At 42.1% G+C, this 23,037-nt stretch overlaps 1 protein-coding gene across 2 annotated transcripts in view; it reads right to left on the bottom strand.

The window, feature by feature from the left end:
• Positions 1–23,037, bottom strand: part of STON2 (stonin 2) — a 149,769-nt gene that overhangs the window by 73,429 nt on the left and 53,303 nt on the right. For both annotated transcript variants that reach the window (XM_068541941.1, XM_068541940.1), the window contains exon 4: positions 15,178–15,372. In XM_068541941.1, the coding sequence (XP_068398042.1) occupies positions 15,178–15,372 (195 nt within the window). The remainder of the gene's footprint in view (positions 1–15,177; positions 15,373–23,037) is intronic.

Genomic DNA, 23,037 nt, shown 5'->3' with positions numbered 1-23,037 from the left:
AAGCTGGATTTGTTTGTTTTTTCAAATAAAACAAACTGTGGTGTAACAATACAATAAAACACTACTCATCAATAGAAAGGAATGAATTTATGCAACATGGATGAATCCCAAATAATAATGTTGAATGAAAGAAGCCAAATTACAGAACCTACTGTATGATTCCATTTATACAAGATTCTTAAAAACTCAAGCGAATCTTTGTAGGCAGAGTAGTGGGTGCCTAGGGCAGGAGATGGGGGGATAGTGAGAAAAGGAGGATTACAAGAAGACAGCAGGAACTTCTGGTGGCAGATACGTTCATTATCTTGATTCTAGCGATGACTTCACAGATGTAGACATGTTTCAAAGCTCATCACACTGTACCCTTCAAAAGTGTTTAGTTTATTGTGTGCCTATTATACCTCAATAAAGCTGGAGGAAAAACATAATGGTCTGCAGATCTTAAACAGGGTCCTTATAATCAGGGGAGATAAACATTACAGATTTCTATAAGTTTTGTGGCACAGCCTCTTGTGTTCATGAACATTTGTGTTCTCTGCTTTCCCGGCATGCAGCGAGGCCACATTTTCCAGCCTCTTTGACAGGAAGGCATGGCCAGGCCCTGAGTTCTGGCCAACAGATTATGCACGTCCACTTCCCACACACCACCTGAATGGAGGAAACTCTGAGCACAGCATGGGTCCCGGAACTCTGGAGCACAGCACCCTGTCACCACCCTGCACTCACAGTCGCGTGGATGAGAAATAAACTTGAACTGTGCTGAGCCACTGAAATCTTGGAGTTGTTAGAGCAGTTAGCCGCCTATGTATAATTTATATAAGGACATTATATAAATTATTTCAATATTATTAATATCAATATATAATATAAAGTATATTAAATACATATGAGGTATAATATAAAGTATTATATGTCATTAAATTAAAGTATTATATGTCATTAACATCTGTATTTTACAATACATATTCATACATTAATTGGTATATTAATATTCCTAATACTGATATTAGTATTGGTAGTAGAACAGAGGGCAAATCATTAAAAATTAATAAGCCTTAGTTTCCTCCCCTGTGAAAAGGCAGGATATTTTTCTCCTTATCGCACAGGCTATAATAAAGAGTGAATAAAATTATGTAAGTATTTGAAAGCTTTTTGAAAACAAGTGTGTTTTTAACCTACAATAGAATAACCTTAACTGCCATTAAAAATGTCCATATTTGATATCCTTAGGCCAAGTTCATAGTATTACTTCCAGCAAGGACCAGGTGACTTTTCTTTGTTCCAAGTCAGAAAGACTCTCAGCTCTAGCAAGTGCCTCATATTTGATATACTCCGAGCAGACATGACCTGAAAACCATTCATTGGGATAATTCTTTCTGGTACAAGATGGGAAACGGATAGGTAGATACATTCAAATGTAAATTCACAAATAATGGATACCTTTAAAAAATAAAAATACTATCTGCTCTTTTTCACATTAGGGACTTTATTTATATTCTCTCATTTTATAAATTTTTTACCAAGATCTGGCCCTGAATTCTATTTCTGGAGGGTCACAAAGAAAGTGAAGCAAGGTAGATGTATTGATAACCCAAACCATCACTACTGGAAAAGGAGCCTCAAAGTGCATTGAATGTTAGCAATTCAGGAACAGAAATGCGAGCAACTGGAAGTGTAGAGGGCACATACGTGCCCAGTCACAGAACTCCAGTCAACTCCCGGGATTTCTTCCAGGCTCTTCTGGGTAGCCCTACCATACATACGATAACAAAAAGTTCTGCCAATACTATATTTAAAGTGGGTGAGGGGACTTCCTGGTGGTCCAGTGGTTAAGAATCCGTCTTGCAATGCAGGGGACACGGGTTCGACCCCTGGTCAGGGAACTAAGATCCCACAGGCCGCGGGGCAACTAAGCCCACATGCCGCAACTACTGAGCCCGTACATCTCAAGGAGAGAGCCTGCACGCTGCAAACTACAGAGTCCACGTCCTCTGGAGCCTGCCCGCCACAACTAGAGAGAAGCCCATGCGCCACAACGAAAAGATCCCGTGTGCCGCAACTAAGACCCGACACAGCCGATAAATTAAATAGATAAGTAAAATAAAACAAAACCTGATCTTTAAATAAATAAATAAATAAATAAAGTGGGTGAGGTCAGACATCTTCAATAAATGTCACCTGTTCATTTTGAAATTAGTGACCTTAGTCTAAGTTAAGCCACAGTAACAGACAACTCCAGAATCCTGGTGGCTCACAATTACAAAGACTTATTTTTCCCATTACATCTATCAAGAAATAGCTGCAGCTCTGTCCACATCATTCTGGGGCCCAGGCTGAAAAAGCAGCCCCTGTTCAGGACGTTAGACTCATCTGAGCATTCGTCAGCACTACCCTAGCGGTTCAGATGCAGGCTCACATAACATATGTCCAAGTACTTTAAACTATGGACCGAGCTAAAAACTGTTAAATAAAGCATGTCTTATCCTCCTTGATCGATATATGTTCATACCAACCCAGAAGGCCAAGATGGAATTGTGACTTCCCGGCCTCCTTGGAGCTCTACACAGAAACATCACTGTGCAGGGAGAAGTGGCCCCTGGCCTGAGGGCCGCTCCCTTCTCACTCCCCTGTCCATCCCGCACTGTCCTCAGCTCCAAGCTCTATTTCCAGCTCCTGCAGGCCTAGGGCTGCACACACCCACGGCGTGGGCTGCATCTGGGTGCACAGATCCAGGGAGAGACCAGGGAGTGGGCCCATGGCTGTCTAGGCAAAGGGTTCTGGAGTCCTGGGCACGCGGACTGTGGTCTAGAAGGTGGGGTGGGAGGACAAGCGAAGCCAGAGGAGCACCAAAACAAGGGCCAAGCCAGGGTCTGAGGGCGGCCTGTGGGCCAGAGTGGGTGACTCTGACAAAGGGAAAAGCATGTGGAAATCTATGCTGAAAGTGTCACTTCCACCTGTGTTGCACTGCCAAAAAGCAGGTCCCATGGTCAAGCCTGACGTCAACGGGGCAGGAATATCATCCTGTTGCAAGGGAGGCCTACGTCCTGCGGCTGGGTCGGGGGGTACGGGGAACGTTTTGACCAATGACAAAGGCATACCTTATTTTATTGCATTTTGCTTTATTGCACTGTACAGATATATTTTGTTTTTTACAGATTGAAGGTTTGTGGTGACCCTGCATCTAGCAAGTCTATCGGCGCCATTTTTCCAATAGCATTTGCTCATTTCATGTCTCTGTGTCACGTTTTGGTAGTTCTCACAATATCTCGAACTTTGTCATTATTACATTTGTCATGGTGATCTGTGATCAGTGATTTTTGAAGTTACTATTATAACTGTGGTAGAAAGGGCAAGAGAACTAGAATTAGAAGTGGAGGCTGAAGATGTGACTGAATTGCTGCAATCTCATAATAAAACCTTAACAGATGAGGAGTTGCTTCTTACGGATGAGCAAAGAAAGTGGTTTCTTGAGATGGAAACTACTCTTGGTGAAGATGCTGTGAAGACTGTTGAAATGACAACACATTTGTGATAATGTTTTTAATGACAACAGTATTCAGAATATTGCATAAATTTAGTTGATAAAGCAGTGGCAGGGTTTGAGAGGACTGACTCCCGTTTTGAAAGAAGTTCTACAGTGGGTAAAATGCTATCAAACAGCACTGCATGCTGCAGAGAAATTATTCCTGAAAGGAAGAGTCAACCAACGTGGCAGACTTCATCGCTGTCTTGCTTTAAGAAGTTGCCACAGCAACCCATGCTTCAGCAACCACCATCCTGATCAGTCAGCATCAAGGCAAGACTGTCCACCAGCAAAAAGATTACAACTCGCTGAAGGCTCAGATGATGGTTAGCATTTTTTAGCAACAAAGGTTTTTTTTCAATTTTATTTATTTATTTTTGGCTGTGTTGGGTGTTCATTGCTGCGCACGGGCTTTTCTCTAGTTGTGGCGAGCGGGGGTTACTGTTGGTTGCAGTGCGCGGGCTTCTCATTGCAGTGGCTTCTCTTGTTGCAGAGCACAGGCTCTAGGTGCTCGGGCTTCAGTAGTTGTGGCACATGGGCTCAGTCGTTGTGGCTCGTGGGCTCTAGAGCGCAGGCTCAGTAGTTGTGGCGCACAGACTCAGTTCCTCGGTGGCATGTGGGATCTTCCCGGACCAGGGCTCGAACCCATGTCCCCTGCATTCGCAGGCAGATTCTTAACCACTGCGCCACCAGGGAAGCCCCCAAAGGATTTTTTAATTAAGGTATCTACCTTGTTTTTTAGACATAATGCTATTGCACACATAACATACTATAGTGTGAACGTAACTTTTATATGTACTGGGAAACCAAAAACTTTGCCTGACTCGCTTTATTGCAATATTCACTTTGTTGCAGTGGTCTGGAAGGGAAGCTGAAATGTCTCCGAGGTCTGCCTGTACAATCTCCTTTCCTTAGACACCAGTACTGAGGGTTTAAGGAAGGATGGATGACAAAATCCTGGAGTTGAAAACAAAGATTAACAGCTCACAACTGGTTGCTTTCTAAATGCGTAGTGCCAGCAGCAGACGCTCAGTGTGAGGGAGGTGGGGGGACTGGACTGAAATATGCCAAAGTGGAAAATGCCTCCACAGCCCCAGCACCCTCTTTGGGAAAAGGACAATTACTTGGCAAAGGGAAAGTAGCAAGTCTCCCGGGATACATTCCGGCTCAGACTAATAATGTGTTGCTTGAGGCAACCAATTTGTCCAAACAAACCAATTCTGAAGAGGAGGAGGGGCGAGGCACCTCATGAAAGTAAACCTGGCATTGCCTCCCTACCCCTATCCAGCCCTCTCTCTCACCCCATCCTCCCTCCCTCCTCTTCTCAGGAAAGCTTTTCTTCCTGATTCTAATTCTGCAGAAAAATGCCATAGACACAAGTGGTTTCACAAAGCATGCTGAGTGAGCCCACCCTTCAGTCAATGAGAACAGAAAGAATAGAAGAAACTGCCTTTCTGTAAAGGCGGTTTACAGAAACTAGCCAAGGACATAAAGTAGAACCTCTTTTGGGTTCCATTTGGCCGTTTTTCCAAAACTTAAAAGAATTTTCCTCCCATAGGCTAAGTCCTAGCTCTAAAACAGGAGGAATTCTGAAAACCGCATTATATCCCTATCATCATAATGACTACTCCTTATTTTACTCCAGAAACTTTATGTTCCAGGTCTCACTGAACCCTCAAAATAAACCTGCAAGCTCAGTATTATCATTATTATTTCCATTCTACAGTTGAGGAAACTAAAGGTCACTGAGGTTAGATAATCTGCCGAATGTCACGGAGCAGGGGAGTAGCAGAACCGGTGTTTGGTCTGTCAAACTCAGAAGATCAGGGCTTTTCATCACTCTATATCTACTTCCTGCAAAGAGTAAGCAACTAGCATCATGCCAGTGAAAAATCACAAGTATATGACAGCAATGTTTGAAACAATGGCCTCCCCCACAAAGCAAACAGGCCAGCACTCAACCCCCAACAAACAGGCCAGCCCCCAAACAAACACATATAGCACAGAAGAAATTTTAAAATGCTCTAGTAACATATTTAATTTTCTAAGTGGAAGTATTTTCATTCTTTTTTTTTTCTGATTTTTAGAGCTATTTTGGTTATTATAATAATTCAGATCCTATAGAAATAAATGTAGTAAGGAATGAAAAGTCCACTACCCCAAGATAACCAATATTAGCAGTTTGGGATACAGCCTATCAAACGTTTTTCTATATACTCAGAAATACACACACACACACTAATATGGCAAAACTCTATATAGGCCAATATAGCAAAATGATTATACATTCTATTCTGTAACGCACCTTTTTCAATTAATGTAATTGGGACACTTTCCATGGCTGCATAGCATTTCACTTTATTTGACATTTGGGTTTTGTTTGTTTGCTTTGCTAATATAAACAGTGCTTCTATGCACACACAGGCACATGTCAAATTATTTAATTGGAATAAACTAATTGTTAAAGAGTGACATTCAAATTGACACCAATAGCTAGAATGCCCTCCAGAAGGGTCCTTCTGTGATCCTTGCACGCAAATTCCCAGCTCTCCACTCTCAACACTAGATACTTCCAATCATTTAAACTTTACCAAGCCGATAAACATCATTGTTTATCTGTACAACTGATTATGGGGATAATCATCTTTTCCTATTACGTCTTTGCATTTCTTCTTTTGTGAACTATCATATTTACTTTTGAATTGGCACGTAAGCCAATGAGTCCAGCAGGATAAACCAGCCCCTTCGTGAATGAGCAAGCCATCCCATAGATAAGCAGGTGAAAAGGCTGAGTGAGAGGTTTATTAAGCATAAACAACTGCTTTCTCCTCACTGTAACTGTGGGAAGTAGGCTTTAAATGGAGTGTCAGATCCAAAATCCAGTTTCCATAGCAAGTGGCACTGCTAGTGTTGAAGACCCAATGCAGCCAAAAATAAATAAATTAAATAAAAAAAAAAAGAGTAGAGGCACAGAGATGGAACATGTTGAAGCATAACAGGGAAACATGTGATGTGGATTCTGTCCATTCTAAATGCTAAATGTCTTTTAAATTTGTTCAGTTTCCTTTAACCTAGTCCAGTCCCCTACTCCAGGCCACCATGTATGTTACCTGAATTACAGCAGAATATTAATACTACCATCAGTACAACCATTAACACAACCAATAACTACCATTCAGAATGATAACGTGCTATGGAAACATCTGTGATTTCTGTTGATGATTAAGTGGAGATACTGCAACTACTACTGTGGTTTGCTGCCTACACCCATAATTGAAAGAAATGCTCATTTCACTAACCTCCCTAGAGGTGAGAGACAGTGTTGACCTATCATCCAAGTTCATGGACCCTCTGAAGTCTAAGTGGTTCCAAATATCTGGTTGTGATCATCTGTTTGGCAATGAAAGAACACAGCCTCTTTTTTTTTTAATCGGAGTAAAATTGCTTTACAATGTTGTGTTCGTTTCTGCTGTACAATGAAGTGAATCAGCTATATGTATACCTATATCCCCTCCCTCTTATACCTCCCTCCCACCCCCCAAGGTCATCATAGAGCACTGAGCTGAGCTTCCTGAGCTATACATCATGTTCCCACTAGCTATCTATTTTACACATGGTAATGTATTTATGTCAAGCCTATGTCCCTCCCTCCCCTTCCCACCCTGTGTCCACATGTCCGTTCTCTACGTCCTCTTAAGCTCCACCCTGTAGGACTGGGTGCAGTGAAGTGGTCCTTGCAGAGAGCTCAGCCACAGGACGGGCAGAGCTGCACAGCGTCAACAAGCCTGGACATCAATCCTAATTCTGCCCCTTAACTAATGTGTGGCTCTGGGCATTGGTGTTGTCATCTATAAAAGGAAGATCATAACACTACAAAGAACACCACAGAAAGTAATCAATAAAAGGCACTACAGTTGTCACCTCCTCTTCAGGACTAGTGCATTAGCAATTCTAAAAGGGACTTGCAAAATCTCTGGTTGGAGGTCACAGGTTTTTTATGAAGTAGTTCTAAAATACCTAGTTTAGATCATCTGTATGGAGCACAGCATCTTAAACTCTACCACTCTTTCTCAGATTTTGCTCTACATAGATGGTTCAATAATCACAAGGACCTATTTCAATATCACGGAAAAGCTTTCCCCAAATCACCTTCTTTGCACTCTCTGAGCTAAATAAATAGGAAAGGAAAATATGGCTGCTTTGGTCAAAGAATATATAGGGTAAGTGAAATGCTGAGATACCCAGACAGAGAGAGAACCCCCCACTGCACCCCCACACATACATCAATTTTTTTTTTTAGAAAATTTAAAAGACTATAGTAAAACCCAAATAAGAACAGGAAAACAAAATGAATGGACACGACTGGATAAATGGCTAACATGTGAAAACACAGGAAAAAAGTCTTATTTCCACACTGGCTGCACCTATCTGTTCTCTTTTAATTCTTCCCTGTCATGAAGTTACATTTCAATTAGCAAATACACTTAAGCCTAGGTAATTGGAGAACAGGATTGGGAACAAGGGTCTTCTAGCCCTATATCAGAATAGTTAACTTATTCCACAAATATCCACTGCATAAGTTCAACGTGCCAGGCAGTGTTGTGGGAATATAAAATGAATATGATGTGGTTCCTGCTTCCAAGAACGCCTCAGTCTAGTGGGGACTCCTGAACAAGTCACTGCCACCCAATGAGATAAACTCATGAGGGAGGTTTGTACATAGCTCCCGGGATGCAGAGGAAGCAGCGCTGGGCCCCCAGAAGGCTCTCTATAACTGCTGCCCACAACTCACTGCATTCACAAACACCAGCCTCTCATTACCAGGCACCAGGCAGGGAAACTGAGGAGAGAGACTTGGATTGAATCCCAACACTACCCTTTACAGTTGTGTGACTTTGGCCAAATCATTTAATCTCCTTAGCTGTGTTTCTGCTTCTATAAAATGGGGTAGTAATATCTACTTTTAAGATTATGAAGATTAAATGTGTACATGCATGTGTGTAACACATTCCTAGCATACAGTAGATGTTCCATAGCTAAAAACTATTTTTTAAGTTATATATAATGATCCTTTTAACAGCAAAAATTTGTAGATTATCCGTTCTTCATAGACAGATGTCATACACTTTACTCTTTTCTGTATTTGCAATGACTGGTAAAATACCAGTTTTACTCAATAAAAATTTGTGTTTCTGAGAAACTTTTGAACCTCTTAGAAAAGAAATTTTCAAAGAAAGCAATCATTAGAGTTTTAAAATACTGATTTAAATCCAAAATGTACAACTTAATGGGAACAAGAATATCAAGGATTCTGGGGCATCCTAAGAACAGAAATGGGGCCAAATTTCTATTTGTTAATGAAAGAAAAAAAAGATGTAATTTGTTTTAAAAATATGTTCTACTGTTCTTCGATTTTGAGGAGGACACTATTACTCAGGAGGGATACAAATTATCACTGAAATTTATAGCTAGGCAAAAGAATTTTTAAAATAAGTTAACTCATTTTGTTTTCCAAGCAAAATGTATTCAAGGCGAAAAAAAAAATCATAAAATACAAATGTGCCTTAAGAATAACAAGAATCCCCTGTAGCCCCATCATGCACAATGATAATTACTGTTTACTAGGAATCTGGGCCCCTGGTCTAGTGTTCTACCAGCTGCAGCAGGATTACGACAAAACAGGCAACAGAGAAACGTGTTACATTTTATAAAGAGGCACACAGCCCCGGTGATGTTCTCATTCTATCCTTAACCAATCATGACAACAGAAACTTTCTAAGCATCTAAAAAGTGCTTGTCACAAAAATTGAACTCCCGAGTCCATAGGTTTCTACCCATCACAAACACTTGTTTCTGAGGGGAAAAAGAAAAAGAAAAAGAGGAGTCCAAAATCCCTGGAGATCTCCTACTGCTCTGGCAGAATTCCATTGTGATCAGTTAAATGCAAATAAATCAAGAACATCTGGTCTACATTTGTTTTAAATCCCACGAGGGTTTAAATACAAAGAACGTTTGGCAAAATGTAGTCCTGAGTCTACCGAAATATAATTTCTTTAAGAAGGCCAAGAGGTATAGCAGAGCATAAGACAAAGTAGAGCTACCTTTGTAAATCCAGGAAAGTTTGTCAAAATATTTCTTTCTGGTTTCTCTGGTTTCCCAACACTTTAGCAATGGCATGCACTTCCAACTCAAATTTGCTAATTTATGTATGTTTGGGTTTCTGTACCTTGAGATATGACCAGGTAACCAGATAGGCACTATGGGTTAATGAAAGACTAAAATTATTTGTAGATGTATATAAATATATATGTGTGTGTGTATATATATATATACACACACACATATAAATATAAATTATACATATACATAGATACATACATAAATACCATATCATTTCGGGACTTTTCAAAATCTTTAATAAGCTAATACATGCTACAAATCTCCAGCAAAGGTGGCAGGGCGACTTCCCTGGTGGTCCAGTGGTTATGAATCCGCCTTCCAATGCAGGGGACATGGGTTCGATCCCTGGTCAGGGAACTAAGATCCCACATGCTGCGGGGCAACTAAGCCTGAGGCCCGCAACTACTGAGCCCACGTGCCGCAACTAGAGAGCCCGCATGCTGCAAACTACAGAGCCCACATGCCGCAAACTACAGAGTCCATGCACGGCAACTACAGAGCCCACATGCTCTGGAGGCCTCGCGCCACAACTAGAGATAAGCCCGCACGCCACAACAAAGAGCCCGCAAACAGCAACGAAAGATCCCGTGTGCCGCAACTAAGACCTGACACGGCCAAAAATAAATAAATAAATAAATATTTTTTAAAAAACAAAGGTGGCAGGTCATGACCTAACTCGTTGGCCCCAGCATCCTGGCTTTTCTTAGGCGGCTGCATGGGACACACTTGGGAGAAATGCTGGACTCTTAAACCCAAATGGGATACAGATGTCTGGGATGCGGATGACTCTCACCACCTGGAATCCCACTCCTTTCATGCAGGGATCCACTCAACAGACAATTATTAAACACCTGCTATGTGCTTCACCCAGCATCACATTTCTCAGTTTGCATACACACCTGAGCATTCTCATCCCACACTTAAACCGACACCTTTCTTGTGCATAAAAGAAAAGCAAAATGGAGGCCCACTACTTAACAGCAGCTTGTGCTACTGCAAACATTTCTGTGTTTTCTCTTCTCTTGGTTGCAATGGACTTCCAAGGCAGAAGGCTTATTTTTATTCCTTCGACCCTCTTACCATTTATCAACTCAGGTAAGATAGGGGCATTACAGAGCTACTCGACTGGTGAAGATGACAGGGTGTGCCTGTCATCTAGGGAAAGGGGACCCTGGGGAGACAGGGGGTGCTATTAGGGATCTTGCCTATTCCCACTTTTGCCATTTGCACTGGAAAGCTGAACCCCAGAGCAAACATCTACACTGCTCTCCAGCTCTGCCCACACCCCGTGATTTAACCAAGGTGAGGGGATTTGTTTGCCTTCCTCCTCCTAATTATCCCCTTAGTGAGAAAACGAGAAGAAAGTGTAGGCTGATCACAGAGTCTTTCCCTCCACAATTATGCTGGGAATCGGGATTGCCCTGTGGGGATGCCAACTTCCTGCAGGACTCCCGCCGCGGAGGACAGGGAGGAGGTATGGCTTGCTGCGGCCTGGTACGGAGCAACAGAGCCAGGGAAACAGGCCGGGCCTGGGCCACCATAATCCCGCTCCACATAGGAGATGAATCACGAAGCATCTGCCCCAGCCGCATCCCCAGGGAAACCCCCGGGCCGGCGGGGCAACTTCTCTTCACCCTCTTCTTCCCTCCGCAATGCTAAAGGACATGGGGGTCGAGAGTGGGCAGATAAATGACAGAAGTCTCCCCAAGGAAGGTCCTCCCAAGGACCCCCAAGCCCTCAGCACAGGAATCCATCATCCTGAAACCCCGCAGCGTCTCTCCACTTACCCCGGCTCACTGCTGAGGATCACGAAGCCCCTCTCGGATCCCATCCCACAACGCATATGGTTGACAGTCCTCTTTGGGGCAATAAAGGAGTAGGCAATAATTACCCTCATTTCCCATGCTAAAGGGAAGTAAGGCACAGGGCTATTCAATTAGGATTTTTTTTTTACTCCTAGGGCACTTCGCACTGTACAAAGCACCTCTGCACACACCCTGTCGTCCTGCCTGTGCAGGGATGCCCAGCCCCATTTCACAGATGAGGAAGAGAAGCTCCAGGGAGAGGAGACAGAGGTGGATGAGAATCTGCTCCTCGGCCTCAGAGGGATTCAGTTTACCCTGACTGAAACATCCAGCCTCAAAGTAGGGCTCTCCCAGAGGCTGGCCAGTGCCACAGGCCTGGTGCCAGGCAGAGCATGGGTAGTCACCTGGCTGGGGGGGCTTTCCCATGTCTATTGATTTCTTTGAAGCTCTCAATAGCTCAGCTGAAAGCATCTGTAAATTCCCCATTGCTGGGGTAGATGGGTAAGTGCCACAGGCTTAGAAATACTTGGTCGTCCTCCTAAACCTTGTTTTTCCTTATCTTCCTTCTATCCTGGGAGTCAGGACGAGTTAAAGGCTTTTCAAAGCCAGAACTCCACCCTGTTGGCACCGGTCAGGATGTTCGGGAAGAACCTCATGGGGTTCCCACAGCGAAGGCTGCATCCAGACACCGTCCACACAGCCTGGGGAACTGCCCTCTGAGCTACTCACCTCACTGCCTCTCATTTTCCAGGGTCCTGGAGGCACACCGGTTCCCACCTCTGGTCCTGGAGAGTGACTGGAGGTGAGACGCAAAGGAAAACCTCTCCATCATAAGCAGATGGGGGCACTGCTAGCACCTGGGCCCATCTGGGTCCTTGCCTGAGACTGAAGAATTAGGATATTTCTTTTCAAAATGCAGTGTCCAGAAACTTGTTTATGTAACACAATACAGTGGGCACAGCGCATATCTGTTAATGAAACAGGACCTTTTTCCTCAAGCTCTGGTATATATATATATATATATATATATATATATATATATATATATATATATATATATATATATATATATATATATCCTCTATACCTATCTGTATAGAAGGTCTGGAAGGTAACAGCAAATCGATAACGTGATGACTCTGTGGCACTGCCAGGTTTGGGAGCCACTGGAAAAGGCTTTGGAACTTTGACTGAGACACAGATTTGTCCATTCCTTAACGGTGTTCTCTTAGACAAGTCTCTTAACCTTCTACAGACTCAGGGTCAACTAGGATATGAGAATGATGCCTGCCAGCAGGGTTCTTGTAAAGGCAGAGATAATCCACATCGGACACACAGCACACACTCAGAAAGTCCTGGCTATGATTATTACCACTTCTGCAAAAGAGGACGGTTGCTAAAAGGCCATACCTCTAGCCTCCCTGTAGCTGCAGAAACCGCCTCCTGCTGAAGGAGGGAACCAAGAGCATCACTCATCATTCTCTAGTCCTGGTTTTGCATTTGTGTCTCTGGAGTGACCCCAGCCTGCAGGACATTTAGTTCCTGGTAGGGACCAAAGTGTGTTGGCTATTCTCCATTTGCTTCACCACCACCCCTCACTCCAAAGCCATTCCCCACCTCTCTCCACCTGCTCTGTGGCCTGGTGGCTGACTGCTGTGGGCTGCCTCACCAGGGCTCCACGCCCTTTGGTTTCTGACAAGATCTGCTGATGGGAGGACCAACACAAGATCTGGGTATTTATTCCCCCCTCTCTCCCCACTTTGCCAAGTCTCTGGCAGCGGTGTTGTTCTTTCTATAGCCATAGCACCTGTGGGGCAGCCCCTCTTCCATGAATCTAGGTCTTGTTGCCTCTGTAAGCAGTTCTTTCATTAAACTCTCTTCAGATAAACCCCTCTGAGGGCACCATCTGCTTCCTGCTAGGACCCTGACCAAAACAACACAGGGGAGGAGGCTTTCTCAATGAAAAGGGAGATACTAAACGTAATTATAAGCTTTGGGGACAGATTAACAATGTCCAGTTCAGGCTAGGACTCCGATGTTCATCATTTGAACCTCTAGGAATTAAAGCAATTTTCACCTAAGTAAAGAGGCCACCAAAAAAAACAGCCTGAGCCTAGAGATCTTGACTTTTCCGGCAGTGAGGAGCCCACCTCTACTTCTCTAAAGCAATAAGAACCCTGGGGCAGGAGAGAGAAGAAATCACATCCTTGACGATCATTCATTCTGTGTCAAGCATTATGTTAAGTTGTTGTACATAAACTGTCTCACTTGGAGTGAGTAATAATTTGGCTGAGGTAAGTACTATTATTACGGCCACTTTTCAGATGGGGAAACTGAGTCGTAAAGATACTAAGAATCTTGCCCAAGGTCACAATGGCAGAAGGAGGATCTGAACCTGAGCAGTGTGACTCCAGCGTCTGTGTGCTCTCAGCCTCCTCCACGGGAAGGCTTGGCAAAGAGGTTGAGAGCAAGGAGACGCAAACAGGAGGCAAGCAGCGCCTCCCTTCCTCACCACCTCAGCTTGTGACTTCCCATCCACAAGATGCTCCCATCCGTGAAATGCTCCCCAGGGTGGAGAGGGGGTTGTGGGGGCGTATTTCAGCCGCTGATCAAGATCATCCGTCACAGGGCATCAACCAGAATTGAGTGTGTCGGTGCAAACAAAATGCAATAAAGAACTGTGGCTTGTGAAGAGAGAGAGAGAGACCATCATAAACTAGGATTCCTTGCAATATTATCAAATACCAAACCAAATCCTGTCTGAACCCTTTAGTCTGCAAGAGGGATCACTCTTTCTACTTGTAGAACCTCTCAGTAGCACACACCGTGAGGACAAATGTTACCCAAATTTGAAAAATGATCCAGAGACAAATTCCTAAAGCACACCTTTGAGAAGGAAAAACAAATATTGTTGGACACACTGGGTAAATTCGTCCACAGAGAAACCATCAGTAACTCTATCACTTTCAAAGGAAAGCAATCCCTTGGGCCAAATAACCAAAACACTAACCACACACAACATCTTTCCAATGCTGCCCTAAACCCCAACCCATAATACAGTGCTTGCTGACAGGCCCATATTCTACCTGCAAAGCCAGCCAGCATTCCACCCTACACCTACCGGAAATGTAATAAATGAGAACATGGGATGTTATAGACTGGTGCATAGCTCAATCCAGGCACAACAGAAAAAACAGAACTGCAAAATGATCTGTACTCTGGACACAGCGGCTGCATCCTGATTCTCATTCCACTTCACATAACATTTACTTTTTCTCTGCTTAAATCTAACCTCCCTCTTGCTGAACAGGGAAGGTGCGTGGGTGGTAGGATGAAAGATTCAGCCTTGTGCATATTACACATAGTTCGGTTAACCAAGGAGAAAATAAATTGACAGGGAACCGTACTTGTACAGAACAGTCAGAAAACAACCCCTTAAGATATATTGTCAAATGGTTTCCCAGTATTGATAACCTGCCAACCAACCAGCCAACCTGTGTGAATGTTTTTTCCCAATGCAATTTTGAACCACTCAGGATTCTAGCTTTTTGACTGGATGACTATGCCTGAACTCATTCTGCAAACAAAGCTGGCTGCAGAGATTTGATGAGTGGCAACAGGTCACCAAAAGTGATTTGCAGAGCCCTCTGGCTTGGGGCTCCATCTTACCAGTCGAGTCGGCCCTGGAAGCCAGGCCACTCTGCTCCTCAGCACTGATGAGCTGCAGGTCTGTGTACGAGGGGCCAAAACTAGGACTACTGGTGTCTTCAGAATGTGTGGTCCAGCTGCTCTCGGAGGGCAGAGGGCATCTCCTCAGGGAACTGAAGGAAGGGCACGTCCAGCAGGGCATGGTCAATGATATGGCTGGGGACAGACGGAAAACCAAAAGCATACAGTATAAATAGTTGTACATTATCTTTAATGCTTGTCTGACTTTGATGTTATGAAAGTCAGACGAGCACTAAAACAACACAAGCACTATGAAACCTCAACAGCCGTACAAGGCAAGGAAGTGTCATTCATGAGATAGACAGGGAAAACTAACTGACTGAGACCCCACAGTGAGTCAGTATCAAAACCGGTACTACAATTAAGGTCTAATGACCCTCAAATCAAAGATAAGCTCACCAAAGAATATGAGTGATTTTAGGCTCTACTTTTTTTTTTTTTTTTTGGCTGCATTGGGTCTTCGTTGCTGCCCACGGGCTTTCTCTAGTTGCGGCAAACGGGGGCTACTCTTCGTTGCAGTGCGTGGGCTTCTCATTGCGGTGGCTTCTCTTCTTGCAGAGCACGGACTCTAGGCGCAAAGGCTCAGTAGTTGTGGCATACAGGCTTAGTTGCTCCGCAGCATGTGGGATCTCCCCAGACCAGGGCTCAAACCTGTGTCCCCTGCATTGGCAGGCAGATTCTTAACCACTGCGCCACCTGCGAAGTCCCTAGGCTCTACTTTTATTTCTAAACCCAGGTTTCGGCTTCATTCAGACCTAAACTACATGAGGTTTCACCCTTACCCTTACATTTCCTCCATTTTTAGTGGCACACCAACACTCTCAAGAAAAATCACCAATTTGCACTGCAAAATTAGAGCTAGGTTGGATTAGGGGATAAGAATGTGAATATAGATGTATTTGCATATGAATGTGATATGTCTCTGCTTGCCTTGAGTTTGACTGTAACTGGAGACTCTGTAGACTGTTACATATACAAATTGAGATCTACTAGGACTGCTGACCTGGCATACAATGAAAAATATCTTTAAGGGGGAAGTGCACAGGGCTTGGCTTTATCTCTGTAACCTTGAGCACCAAATTTAGCAAAAACCACTTCGGAAAGTTTCCTTTTTGAAAATCAAGTTTCCTAATGTTCCTAATTTGTCTTTGGTTAATTGCCTATCACATGGTTTCTCCACCCTGTTGCATAAGAATCTTATTGCAAATTTACTGACAAGTACTGAAAACAAGTGCTGAAAAGTGTGGACAGGGAAGGAAGAATTAAAAAAAAGAAAGAAACTAGCAATTATTGAGTACCCATGAAATGTCAGACACTTTTACAAATGTTATCTCATTTTGCCCATGGATCCTGAGAGTTAGACAGTGGTCTTCCTTTACACAGGGGGTAACGGACTCAAAGAGGTTAAGTAGCTTGTCCAAAAACATAGAGTCAGTCAGGCCTCCTGGCTGGAGAATCGAAATTATGGTGTTGGGTTCAGAAACAGGAAAAGATACTGAGATTTAAGAGGAAAATGAATAAATAAATAGCAATATCTGCAACATGGTGTAAATATGAAACTACAGAGAATTTTCATTCTATTTTCTTAGGCATTTATAAAACATATAGATCTTTTCTCTATCTGGAATGCTTATGGCTCACACCCCGTTTTCCTTAAAAAAGTCACCTTCTCAGTGAGGTACTCCTGAGCTATTCTCTCCAAAGATGCAAGTCCCCTTCTCTGCTTTATTACTTCTTAACGTTATCTCTGTCTAACATCCTATATATCCAATGTCTTCCCCGCTAGAATTCAAGCTCCTTGGGGGCAAGGATTTTGGCTCATTATTGTTCACTCTTCTGCCCTGAAGGCCAGCAGGATTTGCTACCCCAAAACATGCCTTTTTGGCATAAGGATTATTTTAGCCTCATTATTTTTTAGAAAGAGCTGATGAGGGAGAAGCTCTGAAAATTCAGTGAAAGTTACCCTATTGTAAGGGACACTTACCTTTATAAAGGAAATCTCCATTTGTAAAGGTGTCTCCCTCTCTGTACCAGGAATAGGAGGAGGTCCAAATCTCTACAGACCCTTTACCAGCAGAGAAGGCCTGGACTCAAATCTGCATAACAACCTTACCCTTGTTTACCAGGGTAACCTGGTAACTTTCCCAAACTGGCCAATTCCTTCCCCCAACATCCTCTTTTGTCTTGAGCTAGTATTTAAGTATTTAAGTATTTAATGGCTTGGGCCATTTCAGGGAGTTATTCATTTTTTCTGGGTACCTCCCATGTATACAGGAGTATACGTGTTTATTAAACTTCTGGGGAGCCACTCAGAGCTACGTCCCAGGGACTTTGGACTGCAGGCAGCCATGTGGCGGACAGGGTCTTGGTGCTCCAGCTGGGTGTCAGGCCTGTGCTGCTGAGGTGGGAGAGCCGAGTTCAGGACACTGGTCCATCAGATATCTCCTGGTTCCACATAATATCAAATGGCGAAAGCTCTCCCAGAGATCTCCATCTCAATGCTAAGACCCAACTCCACTCAATGACCAGCAAGCTACAGTGCTGGACACCCTATGCCAAACAACTAGCAAGACAGGAACACAGCCCCACCCATTAGCAGAGAGGCTGCCTAAAATCATAATAAGGCCACAGACACCCCAAAATACACCACCAGACGTGGACGTGCCCACCAGAAAGACAAGATCCAGCCTCATCCACCAGAACACAAGCACCAGTCCCCTCCACCAGGAAACCTACACAACCCACTGAACCAACCTCGCCCACTGGGGGCAGACACCAAAAACAACGGGAACTACGAACCTGCAGCCTGCAAAAAGGAGACCCCCAAACACAGTAAGTTAAGCAAAATGAGAAGACAGAGAAACACACAGCAGAGGAAAGAGCAAGGTAAAAACCCACCAGACCTAACAAATGAAGAGGAAATAGGCAGTCTACCTGAAAAAGAATTCAGAGTAATGATAGTAAATATAATCCAAAATCTTGGAAATAGAATGGACAAAATACAAGAAATGTTTAACAAGGACCTAGAAGAACTAAAGAGGAAACAAACAATGATGAACAACACAATAAATGAAATTAAAAATTCTCTAGAAGGAATCAATAGGGGAATAACGGAGAAGTGACCTGGAAGATATAATAGTGGAAATAACTACCACAGAGCAGAATAAAGAAAAAACAATGAAAAGAATTGAGGACAGTCTCAGAGACCTCTGGGACAATATTAAATGCACCAACATTTGAATTATAGCAGTCCCAGAAGAAGAAGAGAAAAAGAAAGGGACTGAGAAAATATTTGAAGAGATTACAGTTGAAAACTTCCCTAATACGGGAAAGGAAATAGTCAATCAAGTCCAGGAAGCACAGAGAGTCCCATACAGGATAAATCCAAGGAGAAACATGCCAAGACACATATTAATCAAACTATCAAAAATTAAAATACAAAGAAAAAATATTAAAAGCAGCAAGAGAAAAACAACATACAAGGGAATCCCCATAAGGTTAACAGCTGATCTTTCAGCAGAAACTCTGCAAGCCAGGAGGGAGTGGCAGGACATATTTAAAGTGATAAAAGGGAAAAACCTACGACCAAGATTACTCTACCCAGCAAGGATCTCATTCAGATTCAACGGAGAAATTAAAACCTTTACAGACAAGCAAAAGCTAATTAGGAGAATTCAGCACCACCAAGCCAGCTTTACAGCAAACGCTAAAGGAACTTCTCTAGGCAGGAAGCACAAGAGAAGGAAAAGACCTACAATAACAAACCCAAAACAATTAAGAAAATGGTAACAGGAACATACATATCGATAGCTACCTTAAACGTAAATGGATTGAATGCTCCCACCAAAAGACAAAGACTGGCTGAATGGATACAAGAAGAAGACCCGTATATATGCTGTCTACAAGAGACCAAATTCAGACCTAGGGACACATACAGACTGAAAGTGAGGGGATGGAAAAAGTTATTCCATGCAAATGGAAATCAAAAGAAAGCTGGAGTAGCAATTCTCATATCAGACAAAATAGACTTTAAAGCAAACACTATCACAAGAGACAAAGAAGGACACTACATAATGATCAAGGGATCAATCCAAGAACAAGATATAACAATTGTAAATATTTACGCACCCAACATAGGAGCACCTCAATACATAAGGCAAATGCTAACAGCCATAAAAGGGGAAATCGACAGTAACACAATCATACTAGGGGACTTTAACACCCCACTTTCACCAATGGACAGATCATCCCAAATGAAAATAAATAAGGAAACACAAGCTTTAAATGATACATTAAACAAGATGGACTTAATGGATATTAACAGGACATTCCATCCAAAATCAACAGAATACACTTTCTTCTCAAGTGCTCATGGAACATTCTCCAGGATAGATCATATCTTGGGTCACAAATCAAGCTTTGGTAAACTTAAGAAAACTGAAATCATATCAAGTATCTTTTCCAATCACCACGCTACGAGACTATATGTCAATTACAGGAAAAAATCTGTAAAAAATACAAACACATGGAAGCTAAACAATACACTACTAAATAACCAAGAGATCACTGAAGAAATCAAAGAGGAAATCAAAAAATACTGAGAAACAAATGACACTGAAAACATGATGACCCAAAACCTATGGGATACAGCAAAAGCAGTTCTAAGAGGGAAGTTTATAGCAATATAATCTTACCTCAAGAAACAAGAAACATTTCAAATAAACAACCTAACCTTACACCTAAAGCAATTAGAGAAAGAACAGCAAAAAATCCCCAAAGTTAGCAGCTGGAAAGAAATCATAGAGATCAGATCAGAAAGAAATGAACAGTAGCAAACATTAATAAAAATAAAAGCTGGTTCTTTGAGAAGGTAAACAAAATTGATAAACCATTCGCCAGACTCATCAAGAAAAAAAGAGAGACGATTCAAATCAGTAGAATTAGAAATGAAAAAGGAGAAGTAACAACTGACACTGAAGAAATACAAAGGATCATGAGAGATTACTACAAGCAACTCTATGCCAATCAAATGGACAACCTGGAAGAAATGGACAAATTCTTAGAAAAACACAACCTTCCAAGACTGAACCAGGAAGAAATAGAAAATATAAACAGACCAATCACAGGCACTAAAATTGAGACTGTGATTAAAAATCTTCCAACAAACAAAAGCCCAGGACCAGAGGGCTTCACAGACGAATTCTCTCAAACATTTAGAGAAGAGCTAACACTTATCCTTCTCAAACTCTTCCAAAATATAGCAGAGGGAGGAACACTCCCAAACTCATTCTATGAGGCCACCATCACACTGACACCAAAACCAGACAAAGATGTCACAAAGAAAGAAAACTACTGGCCAATATCACTGATGAACAGAGATGCAAAAATCCTCAACAAAATACTAGCAAACAGAATCCAACAGCACATTAAAAGGATCATACACCATGATCAAGTGGGGTTTATCCCAGGAATACAAGGATTCTTCAATATATGCAAATCAATCAATGTGGTACACCATATTAACAAATTGAAGGAGAAAAACCATATGATCATCTCAATAGATGCAGAAAAAGCTTTTGACAAAATTCAACATCCATTTATGATAAAAACCCTCCAGAAAGTAGGCATAGAGGGAACTTACCTCAACATAATAAAAGCCATATATATATGACAAACCCACAGCCAACGTCATTCTCAATGGTGAAAAATTGAAACCATTTCCTCTAAGATCAGGAACAAGACAAGGCTGTCCACTCTCACCACTATTATTCAACATAGTTTTGGACGTTTTAGCCACAGCAATCAGAGAAGAAAAAGAAATAAAAGGAATCCAAATCAGAAAACAAGAAGTAAAGTGTCACTGTTTTGCAGATGACATGATACTATACATAGAGAAACCTAAAGATGCTACCAGAAAATTACTAGAGCTAATCAATGAATTTGGTAAAGTAGCAGGATACAAAAATAATGCACAGAAATCTCGTGCATTCCTATACACTAATGATGTAAAATCTGAAAGAGAAATTAAGGAAACACTCCCATTTATCACTGCAATAAAAAGAATAAAACACCTAGGAATAAACCTACCTAGGGAGACAAAAGACCTGTATGCAGAAAACTATAAGACTCTGATGAAAGAAATTAAAGATGACACAAATAGATGGAGATATATACCATGTTCTTGGATTGGAAGAATCAACATTGTGAAAATGACTCTACTACCCAAAGCAATCTACAGATTCATTGCAATCCCTATCAAACTACCAATGGCATTTTTCACAGAACTAGAACAAAAAATTTCACAATTTGTATGGAAACACAAAAGACCCTGAATAGCCAAAGCTATCTTGAGAAAGAAAAACGGAGCTGGAGGAACCAGGCTCCCAGACTTCAGACTATACTACAAAGCTACACTAATCAAAACAGTATGGTACTGGCACAGAAACAGAAATATAGATCAATGGAACAGGATAGAAAGCCCAGAGATAAACCCACACACATATGATCACCTTATTTTTGATAAAGGAGGCAAGAATATACAATGGAGAAAAGACAGTCTCTTCAATAAGTGGTGTTGGGAAAACTGGACAGCTACATGTAAAAGAATGAAATAAGAACACTCCCTAACACCACACACAAAAATAAACTCAAAATGGATTAAAGACCTAAATGTAAGGCCAGACACTATAAAACTCATAGAGGAAAACAGAGGCAGAACACTCTATGACATAAATCACAGCAAGATCCTTTTTGAGCCACCTCCTAGAGAAATGGAAATAAAAACAAAAATAAACAAATGGGACCTATGAAACTTAAAAGCTTTTGCACAGCAAAGGAAAACATAAACAAGACAAAAAGACAACCCTCAGAATGGGAGAAAATATTTGCAACTGAAGCAACTGACAAAGGATTAATCTCCAAAATTTACAAGCAGCACACACAGCTCAATATCAAAGAAACAAACAACCCAATCCAAAAGTGGGCAGAAGAGCTAAATAGACATTTCTCCAAAGAAGATATACAGATTGCCAACAAACACATGAAAGGATGCTCAACATCACTCATCGTTAGAGAAATGAAAATCAAAACTAGAGTGAGGTATCACCTCATACCAGTCAAAATGGCCATCATCAAAAAATCTACAAACAATAAATGCTGGTGAGGGTGTGGAGAAAAGGGAACCCTCTTGCACTGTTGGTGCGAATGTAAATTAATACAGACACTATGGAGAACAGTATGGAGGTTCCTTAAAAAACTAAAAATAGAACTACCATACGACCCAGCAATCACACTACTGGGCATATACCCTGAGAAGACCATAATTCAAAAAGAGTCATATACCACAATGTTCATTGCAGCACTATTTACAAAGCCAGGACATGGAAGCAACCTAAGTGTCCATTGACAGATGAATGGATAAAGATCTGGCACATATATACAATGGAATATTACTCAGCCATAAAAAGAAACAAAATTGAGTTATTTGTATTGAGGTGGATGGACCTAGAGTCTGTCATACATAGTGAAGTAAGTCTGACAGAGAAAAACAAATACTGTATGCTAACACATATATATGGAATCTAAAAAAAAAAAAAAAAAAAAAAAAAGGTTCTGAAGAACATAGGGGCAGGACAGGAATAAAGACACACACGTAGGGCTTCCCTGGTGGCGCAGTGGTTGAGAATCTGCCTGCCAATGCAGGGGACACGGGTTCGAGCCCTGGTCTGGGAAGATCCCACATGCCGCGGAGCAACTGGGCCCGTGAGCCACAACTACTGAGCCTGCGCGTCTGAAGCCTGT

Source organism: Eschrichtius robustus, chromosome 1, assembly GCF_028021215.1.
Source record: "Eschrichtius robustus isolate mEscRob2 chromosome 1, mEscRob2.pri, whole genome shotgun sequence".
NCBI lineage: Eukaryota > Metazoa > Chordata > Mammalia > Artiodactyla > Eschrichtiidae > Eschrichtius > Eschrichtius robustus.
The sequence above is the reverse complement of the archived record's forward strand: the minus strand, read 5'-3'. Positions and strand labels throughout refer to the sequence as shown.